This window comes from Trachypithecus francoisi, unplaced genomic scaffold (assembly GCF_009764315.1).
Source record: "Trachypithecus francoisi isolate TF-2019V2 unplaced genomic scaffold, Tfra_2.0 Contig01579, whole genome shotgun sequence".
In the NCBI taxonomy this organism is placed as follows: Eukaryota; Metazoa; Chordata; class Mammalia; order Primates; family Cercopithecidae; genus Trachypithecus; species Trachypithecus francoisi.
The window spans coordinates 27,892,533-27,914,520 of NW_022681442.1; the positions used below are offsets into that span (position 1 = coordinate 27,892,533).

Consider the following 21,988-nt stretch of genomic DNA (forward strand, 5'->3'; position numbering starts at 1 on the left):
AGATCCCTGTGACTGAGGGTGTCCTCAGCTCTGCCCTGGAGTACCTTAGACTCTTTGAGTGTTGGGAGGGGATCAGGTCTGGGTGCGTAACTTCCCAGCTGGAGGGTTAGATCCTTGCTGTGCTAAGCAGTGATGACAGGCTGGTGATAACAGACCAAACTAAGCCTGTCTTTGTATGTTGGCAATGGCACCCCCAGGGGGACCTTGCAAATACGTATATTTGAACATCCCTCCTTTCAGATCTGTCAGGGACAAGTTCCTCTGGCCTGTCAGCTCCTGCCATACACAGTCCTGGAGCCTGGTGGCTCTGAGTTGCTCATTTGCGTTTGTCCACAGGGTCCTGGTCAGGGGAACTCCCCTCTCCCCTACCCTTCCTCCATGACTTGGCTCACTCGTGCTCCAAGCCCATGGCTCAGTGGCCACTAGGCAGCTCTCTCCTGGGGCACAGGGAGGGTACCCTTGAAGGCTGAGTGGATAGGAGGCAAGTTTCTGAGCGGACACTGGTACTAGGCCTGCCTTCCAGGGTGACGTGGCCCCTGCCAGACCTAAAGCTGGCTTTTCTGGCTCTGGCTCTGGCTGCCTTCTTGGTTTGTCTACTGCACATCTGACAGGTCTTGTGATGGAACCTCAGTTATACCAAGATGGAAACAATGGGGTCCTTGTCCTCAGAGGACTCCTGGCCAGATGGGGGAGGTGGGCAAGGAAACAGCAGTTTTAAAGCAGTGCTGCACGGGGCTGGGGCCATGCCACGTAGGGGTCTCTGAGCAAGGCACACAGACCTGCCGTGGCTGCTGTGCCTAATTTACTGAGCTTTCTAAATGGGTCAGCTGGGTGAAGAGGACAGCACCTGTGCAGAGGACATCTGTTCAGTGGTAGCAGCCACTGTCCCCATGTGCCACATCTTCCGTGTGGGGCATCTCTTTCATAGCCCTGGAGTACCTACTGTGTGGTTCTATTTCAGAGGAGCTGTTGCATATTGCTATTTGTTCAACAAAATCATTGCAGTTTAAAAAGTTCTAATTAATAAGTGTGCCTGGGTAGGAAAGAACTTGACCCAGGAGCCACCTCCCACCTTTTCCTTATTGTTAGGAAGAGCCCAGCAGTTTCCTGGGAGACAAAGGAGGGCATGAATCTTGACTCCCTGTGATTCCAAGATCACTGTCCCGCAGCCAGGTTCCTGACCCTAGGAGATGGGCATGAAATATCCTCCATCAGGGAAGGAATCTCCCTCCAGTGAGAACTCCCGAGAGGCTGATGATTGACCAGGATTGACAGGACAGGGAAAGAGCAGCCCTTTCACATCCCAGGTCAAGACCACAGAGGCCCAGAGAAGTGTTCCAACCTTCCCACGCTGGGACAGCCAGCCAGGGCCAGGGCTGAGTACTGAGCACCAGGCCTCCTTCCTGGCTTCTCCCCTCTCTGGAAGCTTAGCATTAGACAGAGCCGCCCGAGCTGTGGTGCTGAAGGGTTAACTCGGGGCTCCCCAGAGAGCCGCACACTCCTGACCCTCCCGTCTTCCAGGGCCTCTCAGCTGTGGCCTTCTGGGCATAGCTGGGTCACGTGAGAGCCAGATGTGGGGATTTCCCAAGCAGTGGTGTGTGCGTGCGCACTGCGTGTATGCACAGCTCTGTTTACGTGGCATCTCAGCACTCAGGGGATTGGTCTGAGTCCCCTGAGCAGGGAAGGGATGGGGTAAGGAAAGGCTCAGGGGCTCCCAGCAAACACCATGGGGGGCTGCACCAAGCCCTGCTCCCCACAGACATTCCACATGACCAGGTTGTTCCTGTTCTGGCTCCTGTTTCCTGTAGCATCCATCCTGCCAGAGACTATACTGGTTAGGGGTAATTTTTCTAAAAATCTCTTTAAAGGGCTTTGAAGCAGATGCTGGGAGCCAGCAGCCCTTCAGGGTGTTCTGCAGGCTCAGAGGGCTGCATGGGAGTCACTGCCCAGCACAAGCCAGGCCTGTATGCCTGTATGTGGTTCCAGAGGCCAAGCCTGGACTAGAGAGGGCAGAGCTGTGGGCACCAGGAGGGTCCTGGTGCAGTGGGGTAGCTGGGCCTCAGTTTTCCATGAGCCCTTGGGCTGGAGAGCAGTGAGTATTCGTCTTTCCATCAGCCACTGAGGGTTAATTGGGCATCTCCTACATTCAAGGTGTTGTGGGGTGCTGACAGGGTTAAGGCCTTGAAGGAACTAAAGGTCTGATTGAAGAGACTCAAAACAAATCTTTATTAAGCACCTACTATGTGCTATGCGCTTGCTAGGACTACAGCCCTAACCGGACATTTGGAGCCAGTGGGAACAGTCAGTGAACAAAGATCCTGCTCAGGGCATGATGAGGGAGACAGCAAACCTTGAAAAGTGGGTGTCCTCAACCTCAGTCCAGGAATGAATTCTCCTCCTACCCCTGACCCCCCATCCCTACCCCGTCTTGCACCAGTGGATGGCAGCATCCAGCCAGATGTCCCGAGGCTCTGTAAGCCCTACCCCAAAGATGAGTCCAGTTATACCTTCAAGGCCTCCAGGACTCAGCCCTGCCGTCTCCTCCCTCAGACCTTCCGGGACCCAGCCTATCTCCCCAAACCTACATGACTCCTGAAGCAGACAGGAACGCTGGGGAGGGTGTCTGTGGTTGTGTGTCTGATGCTTTTAGACAGAGGGTGGAGAGTCAGATGGTCTCAAGCAGGGGCCGTTGATGCTCCCAAAATAGTTGGCGGTTGATTCATTGATAATCCGATAGCAAGAGTCCAGCCTGGAGAAAAGGAGACATTCCACATTTCGTTGTCCAGGGAGGGGAATGTCTGTCCTGAGTCCATTTCTGTTGACTCCATCACTCACTCGCGGCTCTCAGGGAGACTGAGCCAGGGAGGAGGCGGATTGCAAGACTGGGGGCTGGAGACCGGCAGCTGCTGACTTCATCCCGCTGCCGGCCTCTGCTGTTCCTTCTCGGTGTGAATGCAGATACTGGCTTTGGCTTGGGCTTCTGGGGAAGCTAGTGGGTGGGGGAATTGGAGGGAGGATCTCCCAGTAAGTGGGGGAGGACCACCAAGGCAGGCCACCCCGGGGAGGCGGGTGGCTGGGATCCTGGAACTCAGAACAAACTTGAGTTTGTCTCTTCTCTGCATACAAATGCCCTGGGGTGGGGAGAGGTGAGAACCTGAGAACTGAGGGGGAGGCCGCAACCCAAAGAGCTGCCGCGGGTTGGGCAGCAGCTGCTGGGAGCAGAGAGGCTCTGAACCTGCCAGCCTCCCTGGCCAGCACCCCTCTCTCCACCCACAGCACCTCTTACTAACCCAGCACCTGTCTTTAACTAGGAAGCTTCGGGTCTTCTCAGCAGGGTGGAGGGAGGTGACAGAACTACCGGCTACTCCGTGCCAGGGCAGCCCCCTTTAGGCAGCCGCAGTGCTCCTAGGGCGTCCTTGGCCTCTCCATCCACACCCACTTAGGCTGGGCTGACCCTTCTGGCCCCAGGCCTGGCCTATGCCAGCACCCTTGGACTTAGTCCCTAAGGGGCTGTGGAGGGTCTCCAGGCCCAGCCCCCACTGCACACTATCCCACCCCATCCCCCTCCTGAGCAGGGAAACTGCTCCTTGACTGCGTAACCCAGGGCCGGAGGGTCAATAGTGCATTCCTCCTCTGGGTTGGGCTGCCCCCACACGTGTTCTGGATTCCGGGGAACAGAGGCAAGTCCTTTCTTGCTGAGAGCAAAAGGAATAGGAATATGGCTACATTTACAAAAAGCAGCAGAAATAAATAAAGCCTTGGCCAGTGGCCAGGGAGGATCAGAAAATGACATCCCCCATGAGGACCCTTTGTTCCCAATTCCTGGCCAGCCTGCCTGGGTTTAAGTCTGATGCCATCACTTCTTGCTGTAGGGCCTTGGGAAAGAACTTTAACTTTTCTTTTCTTTTTTTCTTTTCCCCCCGAGAAGGAGTCTCACTCTGTTGCCCAGGCTGGAGTGCAATGGCGCAATCTCGGTTCACTGCAACCTCTGCCTCCTGGGTTCAAGCAATTCTCCTGCCTCAGCCTCCCAAGTAGATGAGATTACAGGCATGCACCACTACGCCTGGCTAATTTTATATTTAGTAGAGATGGGGTTTCAACATGTTGGACAGGCTGGTCTCGAACTCCTGACCTCAGATGATCCACCCACCTTGGCCTCCCAAAGTGCTGGGATTACAGGCATGAGCCACCGCGCCCGGCCAGAGCCTTAACTTCTCTGAGCCTCACTTTCCTCATCTGTAAATTACAGACTGTTGTAAAGATTAAACAAGAAAATGTTCATAAATGTTTAGCACAGCACCTAGCATGAATGTTAAGTAAATGGAAACTGGTATAATTATTCTAGCTCCAGCCCTACTGCTTATTTGCTGTGCGATCTTAGGCAAGTCTCTTCTCCTTTCTGGTTCTGAGTCCCTAAATAGTCCTTCCAGCCTGTGGGGTACCACCAAGAAGCCAAAGATGTAGCAGAGAGAGGGGACCTGGAGACAAACAATGGCCTGGCTTTCCATTTGGGATTTGCTTTCTGTCTTTAAGAAGATATCCATCAGAAATTCAGCTTTGCTAGGTTTCTTCTTGAGTACTTACTTCTGTTTATTTAGCTCAGTGGCCCCAAACCCTCAGGCCTTGGGCATAGCCAGCTACATAATTTGCAGGATCCACATGAAAATGAAGACTCTCTCATTCATAAATTATTAATGAAATCCCTGACAGAAGAGCATTAAATCAGCTGCAGGGACCCTTCTAAACCTAGGACCCTAGGCCACTGCCCAGATCACACCTCCATGAAGCCAGCTCTGCCTTGGAGGCTCTGAGTGTAGGAGCAGGCCTGGGGTCCAAGCTGCTGCATTAGCAGCATTCACCCCTCGCCCTCCAGTGCAAGGGCACTCTTTCTTCATGCCATGGGTTTCTCTGACCAGCTGGCTGCTGCTTACCCTGGAACAAGCTTTTGTAGAGTTGCCCATGTCAGAAGCAGCTCACACACTAAACACCAGACTTCCACCCAGGTGTGCTTGGATTGGAAGTCATACTTGAACTATTTGTTTTCTGTCATCTTAATTGGTGCCATGTTTTTTTTTGGTTTTTTTGTTTTGTTTTGTTTGTTTGTTTGTTTTTAAGAGATGGAGCCTTGCTCTGTTACCCAGGCTGGAATGCAGTGGTGTGATCTCAGCTCACTGCAACCTCCACCTCCCGGGTTCAAGCAATTTTCCTGCCTCAGCGTCCTGAGTAGCTGGGATTACAGGCACACACCACCACACCTGGCTAATTTTTATATTTTTAGTAGAGACGGGGTTTCCCCATTTTGACCAGGCTGGTCTCAAACTCCTGACCTTGCAATCCGCCTGCCTCAGCCTCCCAAAGTAGGATTACAGGCGTGAGCCACTGCGCCCAGCCTGGTGCCATGTTTTTTAAGACTTTTTAAGAATTACGAATTGGCCATCCATGTTTTTCCCAGATGACATTCACATGGTTTTCACTGTTGCCCCTCAGTTTCTGCTGCTCTGAGCATGACAACCTGTTTCAGGTCCTCTAAAGTGAGTATCACATAGGCCAAACTACTTCTTTGTAAAGGAATGATAACCCTGTTGGGCTGTTGTAAAGATTTGAGTTGCTGTGTGCCTATGCAGTCATGCCTACCACAAGAAAGTGCCCTGTTCATGGCAACAATGACAGTGACTGTTACTACTGAATAACAGGACTAGCAGCTCTTAGGCCCTAATTATTTGGTGGCCTGAAAGTGGTGGCTAAATTTCCTGGTGACCTAACCAGAAAGGAAAAGAAACGTGGAGTCTGCAGGAAACTGAAGAAATCTAGTCCTGTGCAGTTTAGTTGTATGGGAGAGGAAAGGCTAAATTGCAGCAGTTATTTAAAAACCAGTTCAAAGCTGTAGTGAGGTAAGAGCGGTATTCCCAAAGAGGGAGAGGGCTTGAGTGCTCCAGTGTGTACAGATACTGAAGGATGGAAGGGCATGGAGAAGACAGGGAGGTGTTCATTCCATTGGGCCCCCGGCCTGTCGCCCCTCCCCTCCCCGGAGCCCAGGGTGGGGCTGTGGAAAGAAACTGACAAGGCTGGTGACCCTGCCCTGGTCCCCCTGAGCCTGTGGTTCTCTTTCATTCTCCATGGAGTTTGTGCTGTTGGCTGTGTTCATTCCGGTCTCTCCCACCTGGGCTCATGGCCCACTCTGGATTTATTAGTTTGGATGGATGGAACTTGCTTTACACCAGGGAAGCATTCCTGGAAACATGGCTTCAGACTAGATTTGGATAAATTCAACCCAATTCTCACTGCTCTGGAGTTACTCAAGATTGAAAGAAGCCTTACTACGAATCTATAAGGGCCCTTTTAAAAATTATTTTATACTTATTTATTTTGAGACAGAGTCTCAGTCTGTTGCCCAGGCTGGATTTCAGTGGCATGATCATGCCCCGCGGCAACCTCAACCGCCCTGGGCTCAAGCAGTCCTCCCACTTCAGCCTCCAGAGCAGCTGGGACCACAGGCAGGCACCACCACGCCTGTCTAGATTTTTATTTTTTGTAGAGATGGGGTCTCACTATGTTGCCCAGGCTGGTCTCCAACTCCTGGGCTCAAGCAATCCTCCCACAGTGGTCTCCCAAAGTGCTAGGATTACAGATGTTAGCCACCATGCCCAGCCTTTGTTATTATTATTTTTAAGACCAGTCAAGTGCAGTAGTGAGACGGGGAGAAAGAGTGGAAGAAGTTTGACATGTAACTGATTGGGAACAGTTGAGATACTCACCATCTTCAGAGCAGCCAAGGACCCTCTCCTAACCTAGGCCTATCCGGGTGTTCCTATGAAGTCCTTGGATATATGTGTACTGGGTGGGTAGGTTGTCCTTAAAGTCAGGGGCACCTGCAGTGTTGTTCTTTGGTTTCTCAGCATCACCTGGGCCTGTTAAGGATCAGGTTCAGCATCTAAGTGCCTTTGGGTCCCTGTATTTGGCCGGAATCTGCAGTCCCCTGGTTTTCTCCTGGCCTGGCTTGTTGCTGATATTGCGAGCAATGCCATGAGGGACAGCCATGGCAGGGACATGAGCACTGTGGGCCATGTGAGGGAGGGACATGGCATGCCTGCCATTTCTCAGGAAACTACTGCTTTCATCCCTAGCACTTACTCCTCTTCATGTCCAGAGGCCTAATTCCCAGCCCTCCAAAACCTCCCCCAGGCATTACGCCATTTCAGTCTTAATCCTACAAAGAAGGCAGGACAGGTGTTTTTTCCCCATTTACAAAAGAAGGAACAGACGTTCAGAGATTTGCCAGCTATCCCAGAGTCAGCGAGCTAAGTGGCAAAGCCAGCACAAGAACCAAGGTTGCTTTTATTCTTGCTCCAGATCTCTGCCCTCTGTGCCTCCTGAATCATCTGCTATTTTGGACTTGCGTTGCCTCCATTGAGCCTGCATTCAAGTGGTTTTCCCAGGAAGGACAGTCCGTTTCTCTGGAAAGATTCATTTCCGCTGTGGCCCACTTGCGTTATGGAGACTACCAGTTTTCTGCTGGGAAGGTCTAGAATGTCAGACAACTGCCTCAGGCAGACCATCAGACAGGAGCAAAAGGCCCAAATACTTAACTGTACAGATGTGAGCATTGAGGCCCAGAGTATTTATTTATTTATTTAGACAGAGTCTCACTCTGCCACCCAGGCTGGAGTGCAGTTGCGCAATCTTGTTTCACTGCACCCTCTGCCTCCCGGGTTAAAGCGATTCTCATGCCTCAACCTTCCGAGTAGCTGGGATTACAGTGCTCACCACCATGCCCAGCTAATTTTTGTATTTTCAGTAGAGACGGGGTTTCGCCATGTTGGCCAGGCTGGTCTCGAACTCCTAACCTCCAGTGATCCACCCACCTCAGCCTCCGAAGTGCTGGGATTACAGAGTGAGCCACTGCCCAGCCGAAGCCCAGAGTATTTAAGCCACTTGCCCAAGGCCACACAGTGTGTTCTCAGCAGGAGCCAGGATGCAGGTTTCCAGTCCGATGCCCTTCACTTTCCAGCAGGCCCATGACCCTGCTCTGTAGGACCCTTGGTTCTGGGTCACCAGAGGAGAAGGAGGCAGAGACAGGGGAAGGCAGGAAGTAGTTGGTTCGTGTCAGTCACAGCTGCTCACTTGGCTGTGCCCCCACGCTGCTCCTTCACCCCTATCCCTCTGTCTGTTCAACTCCCCGTCTTCCCAGCCCTTAGCCAACAACCTTGTCTGCCTCCTGGCCCCGAGGGTTTATGAGCCAGGGGCTCTTCTCTGTTCATTGTAATGAGGAAGAAGGGGTCCTTCCACCCCTTGAGAACTTGCTAGAGTGGGCTAGAGAGAAGGGGGAGGGACTTTGAGTGGGAGCAGCAGAACTGGATTAATTCTGCAGGTCAGGGGACTGGGAAATAAATCATGTTTTAGAGAGAGGTTTCTTTAGAGAGAGGTTTCTTTTTAAAAAGACAGGCTTACTTCTAGTCTGCTTCTCATTTTCCTTTGCGGAGAGCTATGGGGAGGCCCGCTTATGGGGACTGAAGGCGACAGGCATGAGCTCTGGTTGTCTGCCCACAGGCCACATCCGGCCCCCTTTGTGGTTTTATAAATAAAGTTTTATTGGGACACAGCCCGCTCATTCTTTTATGTATTGCCTGTGGCTGCTTTTGTACTATAAGAATAGAGTTGAGTAGTCTCAACAGAGACCATCTGGCCCCCAAAGCCTACAGTGTTTATTATCTGGCCCTTTGTAAGCACCTGTCCAGCAGAACAGGTCTTCTTGGGTTCTCCAGGCCCAGGCAAAACAGCTTTCCTTGGCTCACTGAAAGAGGTTAGCACTTCTCAGGTCTCCTTATGAAGAACCCAAAAGGAACCCAAAGTAGGCAAAGTGGTCAAGCAAACTGAAGTGGAGAGTGGAGTGGAGAGAGGGCGAGATGGGGCTGGGACGGGCCTGGTGCTAGGCCCGCTCGGGGGCATTTCAGGGCCTTGCAGCAGGCAGCCCACTTGGCCACATCTCTGGGATGCAGCAGCAGGGAGTTGAAACTTCAGCAAGATGTGGGCGCCAGGCAGCAACACCCACATTCTGAACCCAGACCTCCTTGGCCATACCAGCTTAAATCCTTGCGGAGGCCCTTGGTGTGTCTACCTTGTTTCAGCCCTACCAGGGCTTGAAAGCTGGGCCAGCATTGCTTCTGCTCCCCAAGGAGGCTACTGACTGCTGAACCTGGGGAGGGGCTCTAACCTCAGATTTTGCCCTGTTTGTCTCTGAGTGAGGTCCCCTAGAGTCCCTCTACCTTCCATTCCAGATAACCCGGTGTCTGAGAGTGACTGTAGGGCAGTATCTCTAACAGGGTGCCAGCTTTTTCTTGGTGCATCCAGTATTAAACACTGCCTAGTTCTTGTCCTTGCAGGCCGGGGGGCATGGTTTTCTGGGTGTCCCCAGAGCTGATTGAACCCAGGGAGGCAGACTCATGCTAACCACTCTCATGGGAGTTACTGCTAGTGGCGGCTAACCATTATCAAGCACTGACTATGTAGTAGGCACTGCGCTGGGCACTGTTACATATTATCTAATTTAATTCTCACAGCAACCTAGAAGGTAAGCACATCACGTCATCCAGATTTTTTACAAGTTCAGGAACAGGCTCAGAGAGGGTAAGTCACTTCTTCAAAGGAGCAGAGCCTAGATTTGAATCCAGGCAGTCAGACCCCAAAGGCCTTGCTAGACGTCTCCGCCAAAGCCCCACTCCGCTAATTTACAATAGAACCAGAAGGGGGCCAGGCTTTCCAGTTCTACACCGGGAGCCAACCTGCAATTGGAAGGTGGCTTGCTGAGTGAGGGAAAGAGTCAGGTACTTTAAATAGAGAGCAGCATCAAGCTCTGATTAGCTCAGGTGTGTGTCCCTGCAAGAGATGGACACTGCTGTACTAGTTGTGTGACCTTGGGCAAGTTACTTAACCTCTCTGGTTCAGCTGCTTCATCTGCAAAATGGAGGGGATGATAGAACTCATCGTTGTAGGTTTGTTGGGAAAAATACGAGTTACTATACGCAGAGTGCTCAGCCGGATGCTTGGCAGAGGGGAAATGCTGTGTAAGTGTTTGCTGCTATTTATCAGTACTCTCTGAATGGGTGAGGCCCCTCTCCTGGCAAGCGCCTGGTGGGCAGTGCCAGGGTTTGTCTCTCCGACCTGCAATTCAGCATTCTTTTAATTGTCCCCACTGCAGCCAGTGCTCTGCTCCTTTGGAGGTGAAGAGCAGCCCAGCAGAGAAAGCAGCAGCCTGGGGATGCCGGCAGACCTGGTTCCATGTCTGAGAGTTGTCCCCTGTAAAATGGGGCTAAAAATGCCTACCCACTTGATGGGGTTGCCGTGGTGACTAAATGAGTCACTGTAGTTCAACTGTGTCAGTGCTCTTGACATGGTGGCCCTCTTCTCTTCTGTTCTAGAAATGCACAAACCATTGATTAGACCAAGAGCTTTCTGCCTCATTCAGATGTTAATGGTATCACATCTCAATCATATGTTCTTTATGCTGCTTTGATTTTGCTCCTTCCTCTTGGCAGGAAGACAACGCTAAATCCCATTTCACAGGTGAGGAAACTGAGGCTCAGATTGGACACCACTGTCTGAGCCTGGAGTAGAGCCCTCATCTCTTCTGGTCACTCAAGGTCCCTGTCCTTCTGCATTGGGGTTGGGGAGCGAGACTCCCTAAAACAATGTTCTCTCTGCTCTGCTGGGGCCAATCTGTCTTCCTCAGTGGGTGGGGCTGCAGGAAGGGCTAGATGACACATCAGGGTCCAGTGGGTGTGGTGCCCCCAGGCCTAGAGATGGGTCCTGGGCGCTCCAACCCTGACATTTGAGGTTCTGGGTCCAGGCCACTGAGCCCGCTGGCCTTTGAGGATCCTTGCAACCACCAGGCCCCGTGGGACCCAGCCACCCACATGGCCAGAAAGGAAGGGTCAGGCTGCCTTGTACAGGGCTGTGATAACCACGGGCCCCATTCCAGGGAGGATCGTGTAGGATTCTCTGTGCTCCAGAGGAGTCCTGCATTTCGGCGGACGCCTCATTATCCCTGTCCCAGCCGGCTGTGTCCCAGCGCCTCTGTAATCACACGGGCCCACGCCCAACAGCCAGCCCAGGGCCAGGAAATCACTCTCCTCCCTCCTCCGCCTTCCGCCTGTGGCCGGCCAAGCGCAGCGCCTGCAGCCACTCGCTGTGGACCTCCTGCCTGCCTAACTGTTCTCTCTCTGGTTCTCTTCTCCTGCTGCCGCTTGCTCTCGGGGACTCGGAAGTGTGGCTGTCCAGCTGGGCTGAGTCGCCCAAGAAGGACGTGACAGGTACTGCCCAGCGTGCGTGCATGTGTGTGAGCATGTGTGTTCCAGGCCCGTGTGCACGGGAGCCGGTGCCTTCAGGCCCTGCGTGTGCTTCCCTGTGATGTGCAGCAGCTGTGTGCCAGCATGGCAGGGGGTCTTCCACTTGCTGTGCCCTCTGCCTCCCCGGTCAGATCCGAACGCGGGGCCCTTTGCTGAGTGATGACCACGTAGCTCAGCGTGTAAGCACATGTGCTCTGGACCCAGGCTGTGTGGGTTTGAATTCCAGCTCTGCTACGTCCTGGCTATGCTGTCTTGGGTGGGGTGTGTAACCTCCTTAAGGGGAAGCCATCCCACCTCGTGGGGCGCCTGGCACACAGAAAGCGCTCAGGCAGTGGTGGGGCTTTCGCGTCTTCAGCCTTATCTCAATTGGCTGTTCCAGTGAGAGAGCCAAGCCAAAGACAGTTCATCTCACTTCAGGCAAGTAAACTGAGGCTGAGAGCAGAGGACCCTGGCACCCACGCCTCATTTCCAGTGATCTCACTGGGGAGCTGGAGATTTGGGGCAGGGGGTGGGGCAGGTCTGTGACTCACTGAAGATGGGTCGCAGCCCCCATGCCCAGCAATCCAGAGCTTGGCCTGCCTGGCTGAGATGGCCTTCAGGGACTAGGGCCTTGGTCTGTGTCTGGGAGGAGCTGGGCAGGAGTCAGGGACTTGCCTTCAGCCTTTGGTCTTACGGGACCATGGCAGAGAATCCTGGACAGCAGGGTTCTCAGCTTCTGGATGGAGATGGTCGGAGGAGGGATGGAATTTCCAGAAGGGTCTTCTATGGGGCCCCTCCGTTTTTGAGACTGTTACACACCCTGACCCTCTAGCTCCAAACCTGAGAGCAGAGGTTCAAGCTGGGGGAATAGGGGACAAAGCAGAAGGGTGGGAACTGAGTGGGGTGGGGCTGAGCCAGCCCCAGGGTTTAGAGCCCAAAGCTCAGCCCCTCCTGCTGCAGCTGTGGGCGGGGAATGGGAGGTGAACGTGTTGGGAGGAGTCCAGAGGAGAAGAGAAGGCAGTGGGTCGGAGGGCGTTGCAATCGTCCTTCTGGAGTTTCCTGTGACGAGGGCCTGGGCCTGAGCTAATCACTGGGCTCCTGTCCCTTTTTCCCCTCTCCATGCGCCAGTGAGCCAGAGCCCACTTGGCCCACAGCAATACATTTTATTCACCAAACGTATAGCGGAGGGGCCAGCAGTCCCAGTCCAGCCTGGGAGGAACCAGTTGTAAGGGGCTAGAGGGACTTTTATAGGATGCCCAGGGTTGGCGAGTCATGGGGAGCCTGGGGTGGAGGCCAGCACAGGGTCTTACTAGCTCTGTGACCCTGGGGAGGACACTTAACCATGTCTCAAGATGGTCCCAGCTGTTTGGAGCAGGAGGCCCAGGGGAGGCAGTGTGGGCTGGGGGAAAACCCAGCCAGACTGCGAGTCCAGGGCCAAAGTCTCTCTGGGCCTTGGTTTCTCCATCTGCAGTGTTGGAGGGTTCTTTGAGATATGAGACAGGAAACTCAGAGGTAAGGGCTGATGCTGGAGATCCTTATAGATCAGGGGCCTCAGGTTGCTTAGCCTGGCATCCCTCCCGAGTAGGCCTAGGGGGCTCTGAGCTGCCTCTCAGTCCAGCTGGCAAGTACCCGTTGCCTGCTGAAGGTGGGGTCTGGGAGGGGCATGTTGCAGGGACACAACCCCAGGCCTCCCTTCCCCACCCTTCTCCTGGCACCTGCAGCCCTGGCACCGAGCTGCCTGCTGGTTCTGAGCCCACAAAGGAACCAACACCTTTGCTGCTCCCCAGATCTCCCATTCTCTCTGTTTGCTTTAAAATGAACATCTGTGGTTTCCATAGTACTTGAAGCCCCGTCACTTCATTCCACGCTTAGAACAATTCCCGTGAGGTAGGAACGGCTAATTGTTCCTGTTTCCAGATGAAGCTAAAACTCAAGAGAGGTTATGTGTCCTCCCCAGGATCTCAGAGCTAGTAAGGGCAAAGCAGGACTGGACCTCAGATCTTTAGATTCTAATTCTAAGCATTTCCATCATGAATTTCAGGTAATTACTATGTCCCATGTCATGTCCTGTGGCACTAGTCCTAGGGTGTCGAGAGACTCTTGGTTGGGGAGCAATGCCCAACATAAAGTTCAGGAGGGAACAGAAGAGAGGGAACAAGAGTGATCAGGAGCCTTCCGGAGGGCAGAGATGCTTGGGGAGAAATTGAAATTGGTAGAAAGAAGGGAAAGCATTCGAGCAGGGGGCAGCAGCTAGCGCAAAGACTTGGAAAGTAAGAAGGTGCATGGAGCAGTGGTGTTGGGTGTTGGCGCCTAGTGGGTGCTCAATACATGTGTGTTGAATCATGAGTGATGTAGGGAATGGTGGTGTGGGGGACGGGGGTCAAGGAACTTGGGGAGATCAGATTGGCAAGAAAGACTGGGCTTGAATTTGGCCTTTATTCTATAGGCACCAGGGAGCCATGGAAGGCGTTGGAGCATGGGAGTGACTTGGCAAAAGCCCAGTTGAGAAGTTTAAGTTGGCAGCCAGAGTTCCATCCAGGTGGTAGTTAAAGGAATGCAGATGTGAGGCAAGGGTGGGGCAGGGGTCCAGGGGACCCCCGGGACCCCAGCAGGTCCAACTAGGGGCTCTGTAATAAAGCATAAGGGTCCATCCCTGGTTGAGACTCATGCAAAGGCCCCTTCCAACCCAGGAGAGGCTCTGCTGTCTAGAAGAGGTACACTCCTTCTCCATGCTCCTGCCAAGCACTCCTCATCTAAAGACACCAGGCTCCCTCCACTGCCCCCTCCCCACTCAGGCAGACTCCTCCAGCCCCCAGTTCTGCAGGCCTTGGCTGGAAGGGGATCCAGAGTGGCCTCTGTGGGATGACATCATCGCCCACTGCCTGCCTGGCCTGCAAGTGGTTTCTCATCTGGATACCTGCTCGCAGCTCCCGCCTGCCCGGCTGCCCTGGCCAGGGAACACCCTAAGAGGCAGCTGCCACAGGGAAGAGCTGGGAGCCTGCCTGTGCAGGGGGAGGGAAGGGCAGTCAGAAGGACAGAGTGTCTGTGTGTCCATCCCACAGCCTTTGGAGCAGCTCCTGAGAGGGGCCAAAGCCTGTCTGTGCTTTCCAATACCTAGAGAACGTTTCCTTAACTTTTCTACCTGTGTCCCAGAGAGTCAGCCCTTCAGAAAGCTCAGGCCAATTTTCCAGGAAAATGGTTGGGGGAAGGGGTGTGGGGCTGTGGATTTAACTCAACTTTGAAACCCTGCCTCACATTTTCTTGGGTTGGATTAAAATGAGCTGATGTCTGTCCACTCCCCAGCACCTCCTGCTCGTCCTCCAAGCATCTTTTGGCCACAAAGCTGGGGCTCCTTGCTCCTCCTTACCTCGATTTCCCCGTCTCCCTTTCTCCCTTCGAGTTTGGCTGTCTCATTTTCCTATATTTCCATATCAGAGTCCAGGTATTCATATTGACTCCACAAACCAGCGAGTCCCTCTGTTCATCTTTCTGCCAGTTCACGCGTTTCACTGGTTCATTTCACACTTACTGAGTGCCTGCCACCTAACAGGCACTGTGGTCTGGTCAGTAGAGGTGGCAAGAGTCAACTGGGAACCCATACTGTAGGCCAGGCACGGTGGCTCATGCCTGTAATCCCAGCACTTTGGGAGGCCGAGGCGGCCAGATCACTTCAGCTCAGGAGTTCAAGACCAGCCTGGCCAACATGGTAAAACTCCATCTCTACTAAAAATACAAAAAAAATTTAGCCAGGTACGGTGGCGGGCACCTGTAATCCTAGCTACTCAGGAGGCTGAGGCTGGAGAATTGCTTGAACCCGGGGGCGGAGGTTGCAGTGAGCCAAGATTGTGCCACTGCACTCCAGCCTGGGCAACAGAGCAAGACTCTGTCTCAAAAAAAAAAAAAAAAAAAGAGAAAGAAACCCATACTCTAGTCTTTATTAAGCAGCAGCTGTGTCCCAGGTATCTGGGATGTAATGGGCCCTTCCCTGGGGACCAGGTGCCAGTGGCCCATTGTAGGCCACATACAGTGTGGAAGTTAAGATCACAGCAGTGGTGTCAGGTGAGCTTGGGTTCAATCCCAGCTGTGTGACCTTAGGGAATTCACTTACCCTCACAAGGCTTGCTTTGCCCCTGCGTAAAATGCGGCCGTCACAGGACCTACTACACGGGGTTGCTCTGAGGATTGGACAAGGCAGCTACATGCTGTCGGGGGCCTCCCAGTCAGCACTGATGCAGGCTTGCTGTCACTACTGCTATGATCTGGGCACACTCAGGGCTTGCGGGCTCTCTAACATGCCACAGAACTCTCTGTTCTTCTGTTTGCTGCTGGAGCCTTTCTTTCCCACTCTTCTCATCCAGTACCCCCACACTGGGAAAGGAGGCCCTGTTTCGCATAGGGCAGGGATGGCCATTTTTGTGCCGGGTGCACTTAAGAAGTGCTGTTGGCCACAGAGGCTCCAGGCATGGAACAGGCACTACCGTGCCCCTAGGGGCACAGTGGGAGGTAGTCCGTCAGTGCAGCACCCGGCACTGCCTCTGCCCAGCTGGCAGGGGCAGGCACAGAAGCTGGCACGCCTAAGTACAGAGGCGGGGCAGGCCCTGCTGCCCGGCTGTTGGTTGCATTTCTGCCTGAAATATAATCCCTGCTTTAGCAGGGCTGCTCGGGACTGTGCACGTGCGAATGTATGTGGCACACGCAGCTGTGCAGGGTCCCTTCCGCTTCTCCAAAGGGCTGAGATGGCCCTGCAGGGCCCACACCTCATGGGAGAAAACTGCCGGGGGCAGTGGGTTTCTTTCCCTAGAAGGAGGCCTCCCCTTGGGATTTCCTAGAGTTCTGTGGCCATTGCCGTCTGCCCTAGTTTGGAGGGAGCCTCCCCTGACAGAAGGACCCCAAAGATCTCAGTAGTGTTTCTTGCTCCAGGGTGCACACACGCACCATGGGGACACAGAGGGGATGTCCAAAAACCACTCATGCCTGAGTCCCAGACCAAAGAAACTTGTCTCTCTGGAGCCCAGCATCAATACTTTTAAAAAGCTCTCTGGGTGATTCTGTGCTACCAAGTTTAGGATTGCTGTGCTAGAAGAACCAGACTGATGGAAACAAATCAGAGGCAGTTACTCTGCAATGGAAAGACAGATGGGCTTGGGCCTGAACAAAATCATACTGAATGAATGTGATGCTCTTCATAGCAGCTGTGGGAGCTGGAGTCGTCTCTTGCCTGCTCTAGAGGGGCGTCTGGTTAGTCTTGTGTGAAATGGAAAGATAAGGGGGATGTTGTGGGCATGAAATGGGGCAGTTAATGTGCCTGGCACATCACATTTGCCAAATCAAACTCACGCGTGTGGGAAATGTGGCTGTAGGCTGAGGCATCAAGGGGGCTGTGTGGAGCTTGGAGACCCTCAGCAATTTTTGTAGCCAGGCTAGTGACATGAAGCCCCCTAGCCTTCAAGGAAATTGGCAGACATATAGTTTATACCAGTCCCAGTGGCTCATGCCTAAAGTCCCAGCACTTTGAGAGGCCGAGGCAGGAGGATCACTTGAGCCCAGGAGTTCAAGACCAGCCTGGGCAACAAAGTGAGACCTCATCTCTACAAAAAATAAAAAAATTAGCCGGCTATGGTGGTGTGTGCCTTTGGTCCCAGCTACGTGGGAGGCTGAGGTGGGAGGATTGCTTGAACCCAGGAGGTCAAGGCTGCAGTGAGACATGATTGCACCACTGCACTCCAGCCTGGGCAACAAAGAGAGACCCTGTCTCAAAAAAAAAAAAAAAAATGTACTAGGAATTCCCTTTGGGCCGGGGGTGGTCTGAAAAGGCTTCCTGTAGGAGGTGACTAGTCCATCTCTGGTTAGTGGATCCTTTTCACTCCTAGCTAAAAGCACATCATATTTTAAGTGTCTTATCCCCACCCCCACCCTAATAATGGTGATGGGAAGAGCTGAAGTGCAGAGGTTTAAGCAGCATCCAATGCCATACAGCTAGGAAGCTAAGAGAGCACCCAGCCTGTCTGCCTTCCTGCCTGGTGCCTGCTTAGTGAATGTCGCGCTGGTCCGGTGGCCGAGGAGAACAGAGAAGCTGCTTGCTCCTGGGAGTCCGCCTGCCCTCCCTCTGCTGCACCCAGCTTTTGACCCCTCAAGCCCCTCAAACTGCCAGGGGCCTGACCACAAGCCCCGGCGCTGAAAGGCAGAGAGAAACTGAGTCAGTCTCTGCAGCCAGAGGGCCCTCTCTGGAAGCAGGGCTGGGGGCAGGGCTGAGGCTGGTCTGACTGCACCCGGCCTGGGCTCGGTGGCAGCGCCTGGGTGAGTCCCAGGGGTAGGAACGGAGCGAACTTGAAGAAAAGTTGGCGGGGGGCGGGCTGGGCTCGCCAGCCGCTGGCGCGGGGACTTTCTTCTTGGGTTTCAAGTAAACAGTCTGGGCCTCCTCCCCCTCCCCTGCCTCCACCCCCGGCTCCTCATTCGACGGGTCTCATGTGTTTCTATTTAAGGGTTGCGAGTAAACCCCAGTGATTGGCGGCCTCAAACCCTCTTGACTCCTCGCCTGGGCCTGGGCCGCGGAGAAGCTCTCTCCCGCTCTCTCCTCTCCCTCTCCCGCCCGAGGGAGCAGGGCTGCCTTTTCTCTCGGGTTTGCAGGGGTTGGGGGCAGAGGCTGGAGCCTCCTGCTTGCCTTTCCTTTGCCTCTGGCCTCAGCCCTCATGGGCCGCCCACCCGCTGGCTCGCCGCCCTTCTCGATGCCCCTGCCGGCCCGAGAGGGAGGCCGGAGAGTCCCCGTGGGCCCCAGGCCTCCCCGCAGGCTCCCTCATGCCGGGCTGTGACTAACTCATCGCAGCACAAGGCTTCTTCCTGAGCTTCCTTGGCCTCCGCCTCGCCTCCGCTCTGCCTCTCTCGTTCCTCCTCCTCCTGCCCGTCCCCTCCCCGGCCCCCTGGCTCCCCATGTCCCCCGGACCCCGCGGTGCAGCGGGCCGGTGTGGGGCCTTGCTATATGGCCTGTCCTTGGCGCCCTGTGAGCTGCGAGCCCCGGCTGCCGGCTGCCCCTGGGAGCGGCGCTGGCGACAGAGCAGCCACCCCCGAGGAGGCCGATGGACAGGGGGCGCCCCGGCCGCGGGGCCATGGCCGGCCGCTGGCTCACCGCGTGCTTTCTGCCCTCGCCAGGTGCCGACGCCACCGCCGAGCCCATGATCCTGGAACAGTACGTGGTGGTGTCCAACTATAAGAAGCAGGAGAATTCGGAGCTGAGCCTCCAGGCCGGGGAGGTGGTGGATGTCATCGAGAAGAACGAGAGCGGTGAGTGCCCTGGCCGCTGGCCGTCCACTGGGGTTCCGGTCTGGCCCCCTGGCCAGGCTGGTTTTTGTTCCTCCCTCCTCCCCCACCGCTGTAGCTATACGTTATTTCCATCTGGCAGAGAGAGGGCCGAGGCGGTTGAAGTTTCCCCCTGTTGGTTTGGGCTGCAGGCCAGCAGTTTGCCTGGTGGTGGAAGAATGTCTCCCTTGCTCGGGGTAATTAACCAGCCTGTGTTAATGCAAGTTCAGGCACAGCGCAGGAATAAGTGGCCAGCCCTGCTGGGGTCCCCATGCCCTCAGAGGCCCGTGGGGCAGGGTGCTCTCAGCTCAGGGATGCCCAACAACAGCATCCTCCATACGCCATATTCTGAGCCAGGGTCCAGGCAGGGGCAGGACAGCTGATGGGGAAGGCAGGCCCTGCTGTCAAGGTGGGGTCCAGGGTTTCCAGGTCCCTGGCGTGTTGTCTGAGGAAGGGCCAGGCCTGTGGGCGTTGGCTGGGGTCTGGTTGGGGAGCTGACTGCCCCCTGCCGAGCTGGAGGCCCCAGGACCTGGAAAGCAAGCGCAGTGAGGGGGATGCAGCCAGGCCCAGCCCGGGCCGGGCAAGGTCCCAGACTGACAGGGGCCGTCCTGACAGCTGCCCAGGGCAGCTGGTTCTCAGGGTGCCACGGAGGGTGCAAAGGTACCTTGGTGTTCCTGGCAGCAGGAGTCGTAGCAGGTGAAGAGAGGAGAGCCCAAGCCTGTCAGTCCAGGCCTGTTCGGCCCCCAGCAGAGCCAGGGATGGGACTCGAGCCCAGGACATCCATCAGCCCACAGCCTCCCAGGGCTTGCGTGGGTTTCTGGGGTGTTTTGTTTCAGTTTCAGTTTGCTGCAGGGAAGGCCCCTGTGCTCAGAGCCTCTCTGAATGGTGTTTGGTGGATACTTCCAGAGGGCAGGAACCTGTTCTCCTCTCCTAGTCCCACTCTGTGCCTTGCCAGTGTTTAAACCCCAAAGGAAAGACAAAGCATGCTTAGGACGGCAGTGCCTGCTCTGTAGAGACAAAACCAAGTCACAGGGAGGTTGCGGGGAAGCGAGTCTCCTGAGATCCGAAGCAGAACCCTGTGCCTCCAGGTGGCCAGGAGCTGTGGGGATGCTGAGGAAAGCCCGGTGGGCCTCCTGGGGGAGGTGGGTGCAGGCTCCTGCCACCGGTGGCTCTGGGGAACAGGGCTGTGATATGCACATAGGGCCTGACTTGTGGCCCTCCTGCTCTGAGGTCTTCGAAGTGCCTGTTCCCCTCTCAGGTCAGGCTGTGTCTGCCCTTGTGCCTGGAGTCATCACCAAGGTGGTCAGCAGCGACAGTCCTCCCTGGCAGAGCCATGTCCCTGCTGTGAGGCCTCAACCCTTCGTCCCAGGTGCCCACACTGGGCTCCTCCCTGGGCAGCTTTGTCCTCAGCCTTTGTCATGTTCGTGGCACCACCTCCCTTCCCCCAAAGGAAGCTGGCAATGTCATGGGGGTCTGACTCTGGAAACCCCCAGCACCTGAGGACCCAAAGTAATGGATCTCTAATGGTGACATGGGAGACCTCAGGTGAGGGGGTTGCATCAGGAAAGGTGGTTGGTTCTTCTCAGAACTTCTGGCTAGGGAAGTTCTGCAGGAACCAACGGTTCTCCCACCAGGCCTGCCTGTCACACCATAGCTTTTTAACCCTCGAGCAGCAGGAGGTAGTGAACCCGCATGTCTTTGGGGGCTGCCAGCCACTGGCCAGGATGGCTGAAGATGAGACAGCACACAAGAGGAAGTCATCCTGCTGGAAGACTCCAGGATTCCCAGGGCGTGTGTGCCCTCTCCCCTCCTGTCCCATCTATAGGACCCTGGGACACTGGAGTCCTAGGATTGGGGGAAGGAGCCTTGACAAAGGGGGAGATGCCTGCTCTCCTGAGGAGCTGCCGATGGCTGTTAGAGGTGGCCCAGGTACCCCAGCTCCCGACGGCCACCTGTGGCCAGAGAGGCCAGTCTGGTATGCAGACCGTGTGAGGGAGCTACTGTTCTTAGAAGCCGCATTCTACCTGCCACTACCTGCTTGGGGGCTTCACGTCCCTTAACTTCTCTGGGCCTCAGTTATTCTTTCCATAAAATGAAGATGACCTTGTGGCTGTTTGGAAGCAGGGGCTGGAGCAAATAACCTCCCTGAGCTCTCTCTCAGGTCTGAACTCCATGGCTGGGAAACTTGGTGGGACCCTAGGTGTCGGATAGAAAGAGCTTCCCTGAACGTGGCTTTTCTACTTCTGGGAGTTTGGTATCTTTACCCTTGGTGGAGACAGCTGCTCAGCTGCAGATGTTTGCACAGGACCTGGACTGCTGTGCCTGCCTCTTCAAACCCATCTGTTGCTATCTACCAGGAGGCCTGGAGTATACAACCAGCCTAACCAGAGAAATGAAGTGGGTGGAGGGGAGAAAGGAAGAGAGCCAAGCTGCAGATCTCTGGGAGGGTGGTTTCCCAGCTCAGGGAAGCTGGAGGCCTGACGGTGGGGGAGAGGAGGCGTCTTGTGCGTCCTGGTCCTGCAAGCTGGCTTTGGAAGGAGTGGTGAGTGAGGCTTTTGAACTCAGGAACAAAGACCCAATTGTGAAGCCTTTGACCTTGGGACACGGTGGGTGTGTTGAGGCATTTCCATTTGCATTGTTGGGCAGTGGCCCCAGCCAGCACCATCCCCACCTCCCTGGGCCTTGCCTTGCCCACAGGGTGCCAGGACTCTGCCAGTGTCCTCTCACTTGGCTAGGATTGCTTCAAGTAGAGTGTCCACAGGGGGACCCAGCCGCCTCTGACTCTGCCTGCTCATCAGAGCCCCTCTGTGCTCTCATTGGTCTAAAGAGAGATGTGCATGGAAGGTGATTCTGAGTCAGTAAACACCAAGTGGCAGGCCACATGCTTCACACACATCATTCTATTGGGATATCATGGAATAACACCATGCAAGAGAAGGCAGTTTCACCAATTTGTGGCTGAAGTAATAGGCTAAGAGGCTAAGTAATTGCCTTAGAGTCCAAGAGCTAAGATCTCTCCCCTCAACAGAGGCCATGCAGGGAGGCTGAGAATGGACCCATCCCGGGTGGGAAGGGTGGAAGCCCAAGTTGGCGATGCTGTAGGTTGAGGAGAGAGGCAGGCTGGGTGAGATAGCTGCAGAGCTCCCTGAAATATCTGTGGGGAAGGTTGTCTCTGCATCCATCCTTCCAGCTAGTGGGAATTCATGTTGTTCATTGATCCATTGAACTTGAGGACAGGAAACAGCTGAGAGGATCTGAGGAAGGTGATGTGTACTTAGGACTGAGGACAAACCTATTCCAGAGAACAGGAGTCAAAGAAACCCAAAGTGGGACTTAAGTAGCTTTAAGGAAAGCTTTTGTGATCAACCAGTGGG

General features: G+C 54.7%; 1 protein-coding gene and 1 long non-coding RNA gene across 6 annotated transcripts in view; one reads left to right on the forward strand and one right to left on the reverse strand.

Annotated features, from left to right (window-relative positions):
- SH3PXD2A (SH3 and PX domains 2A) overlaps window positions 1-21,988 on the forward strand; it is a 261,353-nt gene that overhangs the window by 177,747 nt on the left and 61,618 nt on the right. For 2 of the 5 annotated variants that reach the window (XM_033183812.1, XM_033183827.1), the window contains 2 exons: window positions 11,262-11,306; window positions 18,468-18,599. In XM_033183812.1, coding sequence (XP_033039703.1) covers window positions 11,262-11,306; window positions 18,468-18,599 — 177 coding nt within the window. Of the gene's footprint in view, window positions 1-11,261; window positions 11,307-17,847; window positions 17,941-18,467; window positions 18,600-21,988 lie in introns of those variants that run through there. The other 3 variants (XM_033183820.1, XM_033183837.1, XM_033183847.1) reach the window with 2 other exon arrangements.
- On the reverse strand, window positions 1,402-18,493 carry LOC117067380. The gene is made up of 3 exons (XR_004430718.1): window positions 18,445-18,493; window positions 10,321-10,406; window positions 1,402-2,749 (listed from the first exon to the last, which is right to left on the reverse strand). It is a non-coding gene; the product is annotated as an uncharacterized LOC117067380 (long non-coding RNA).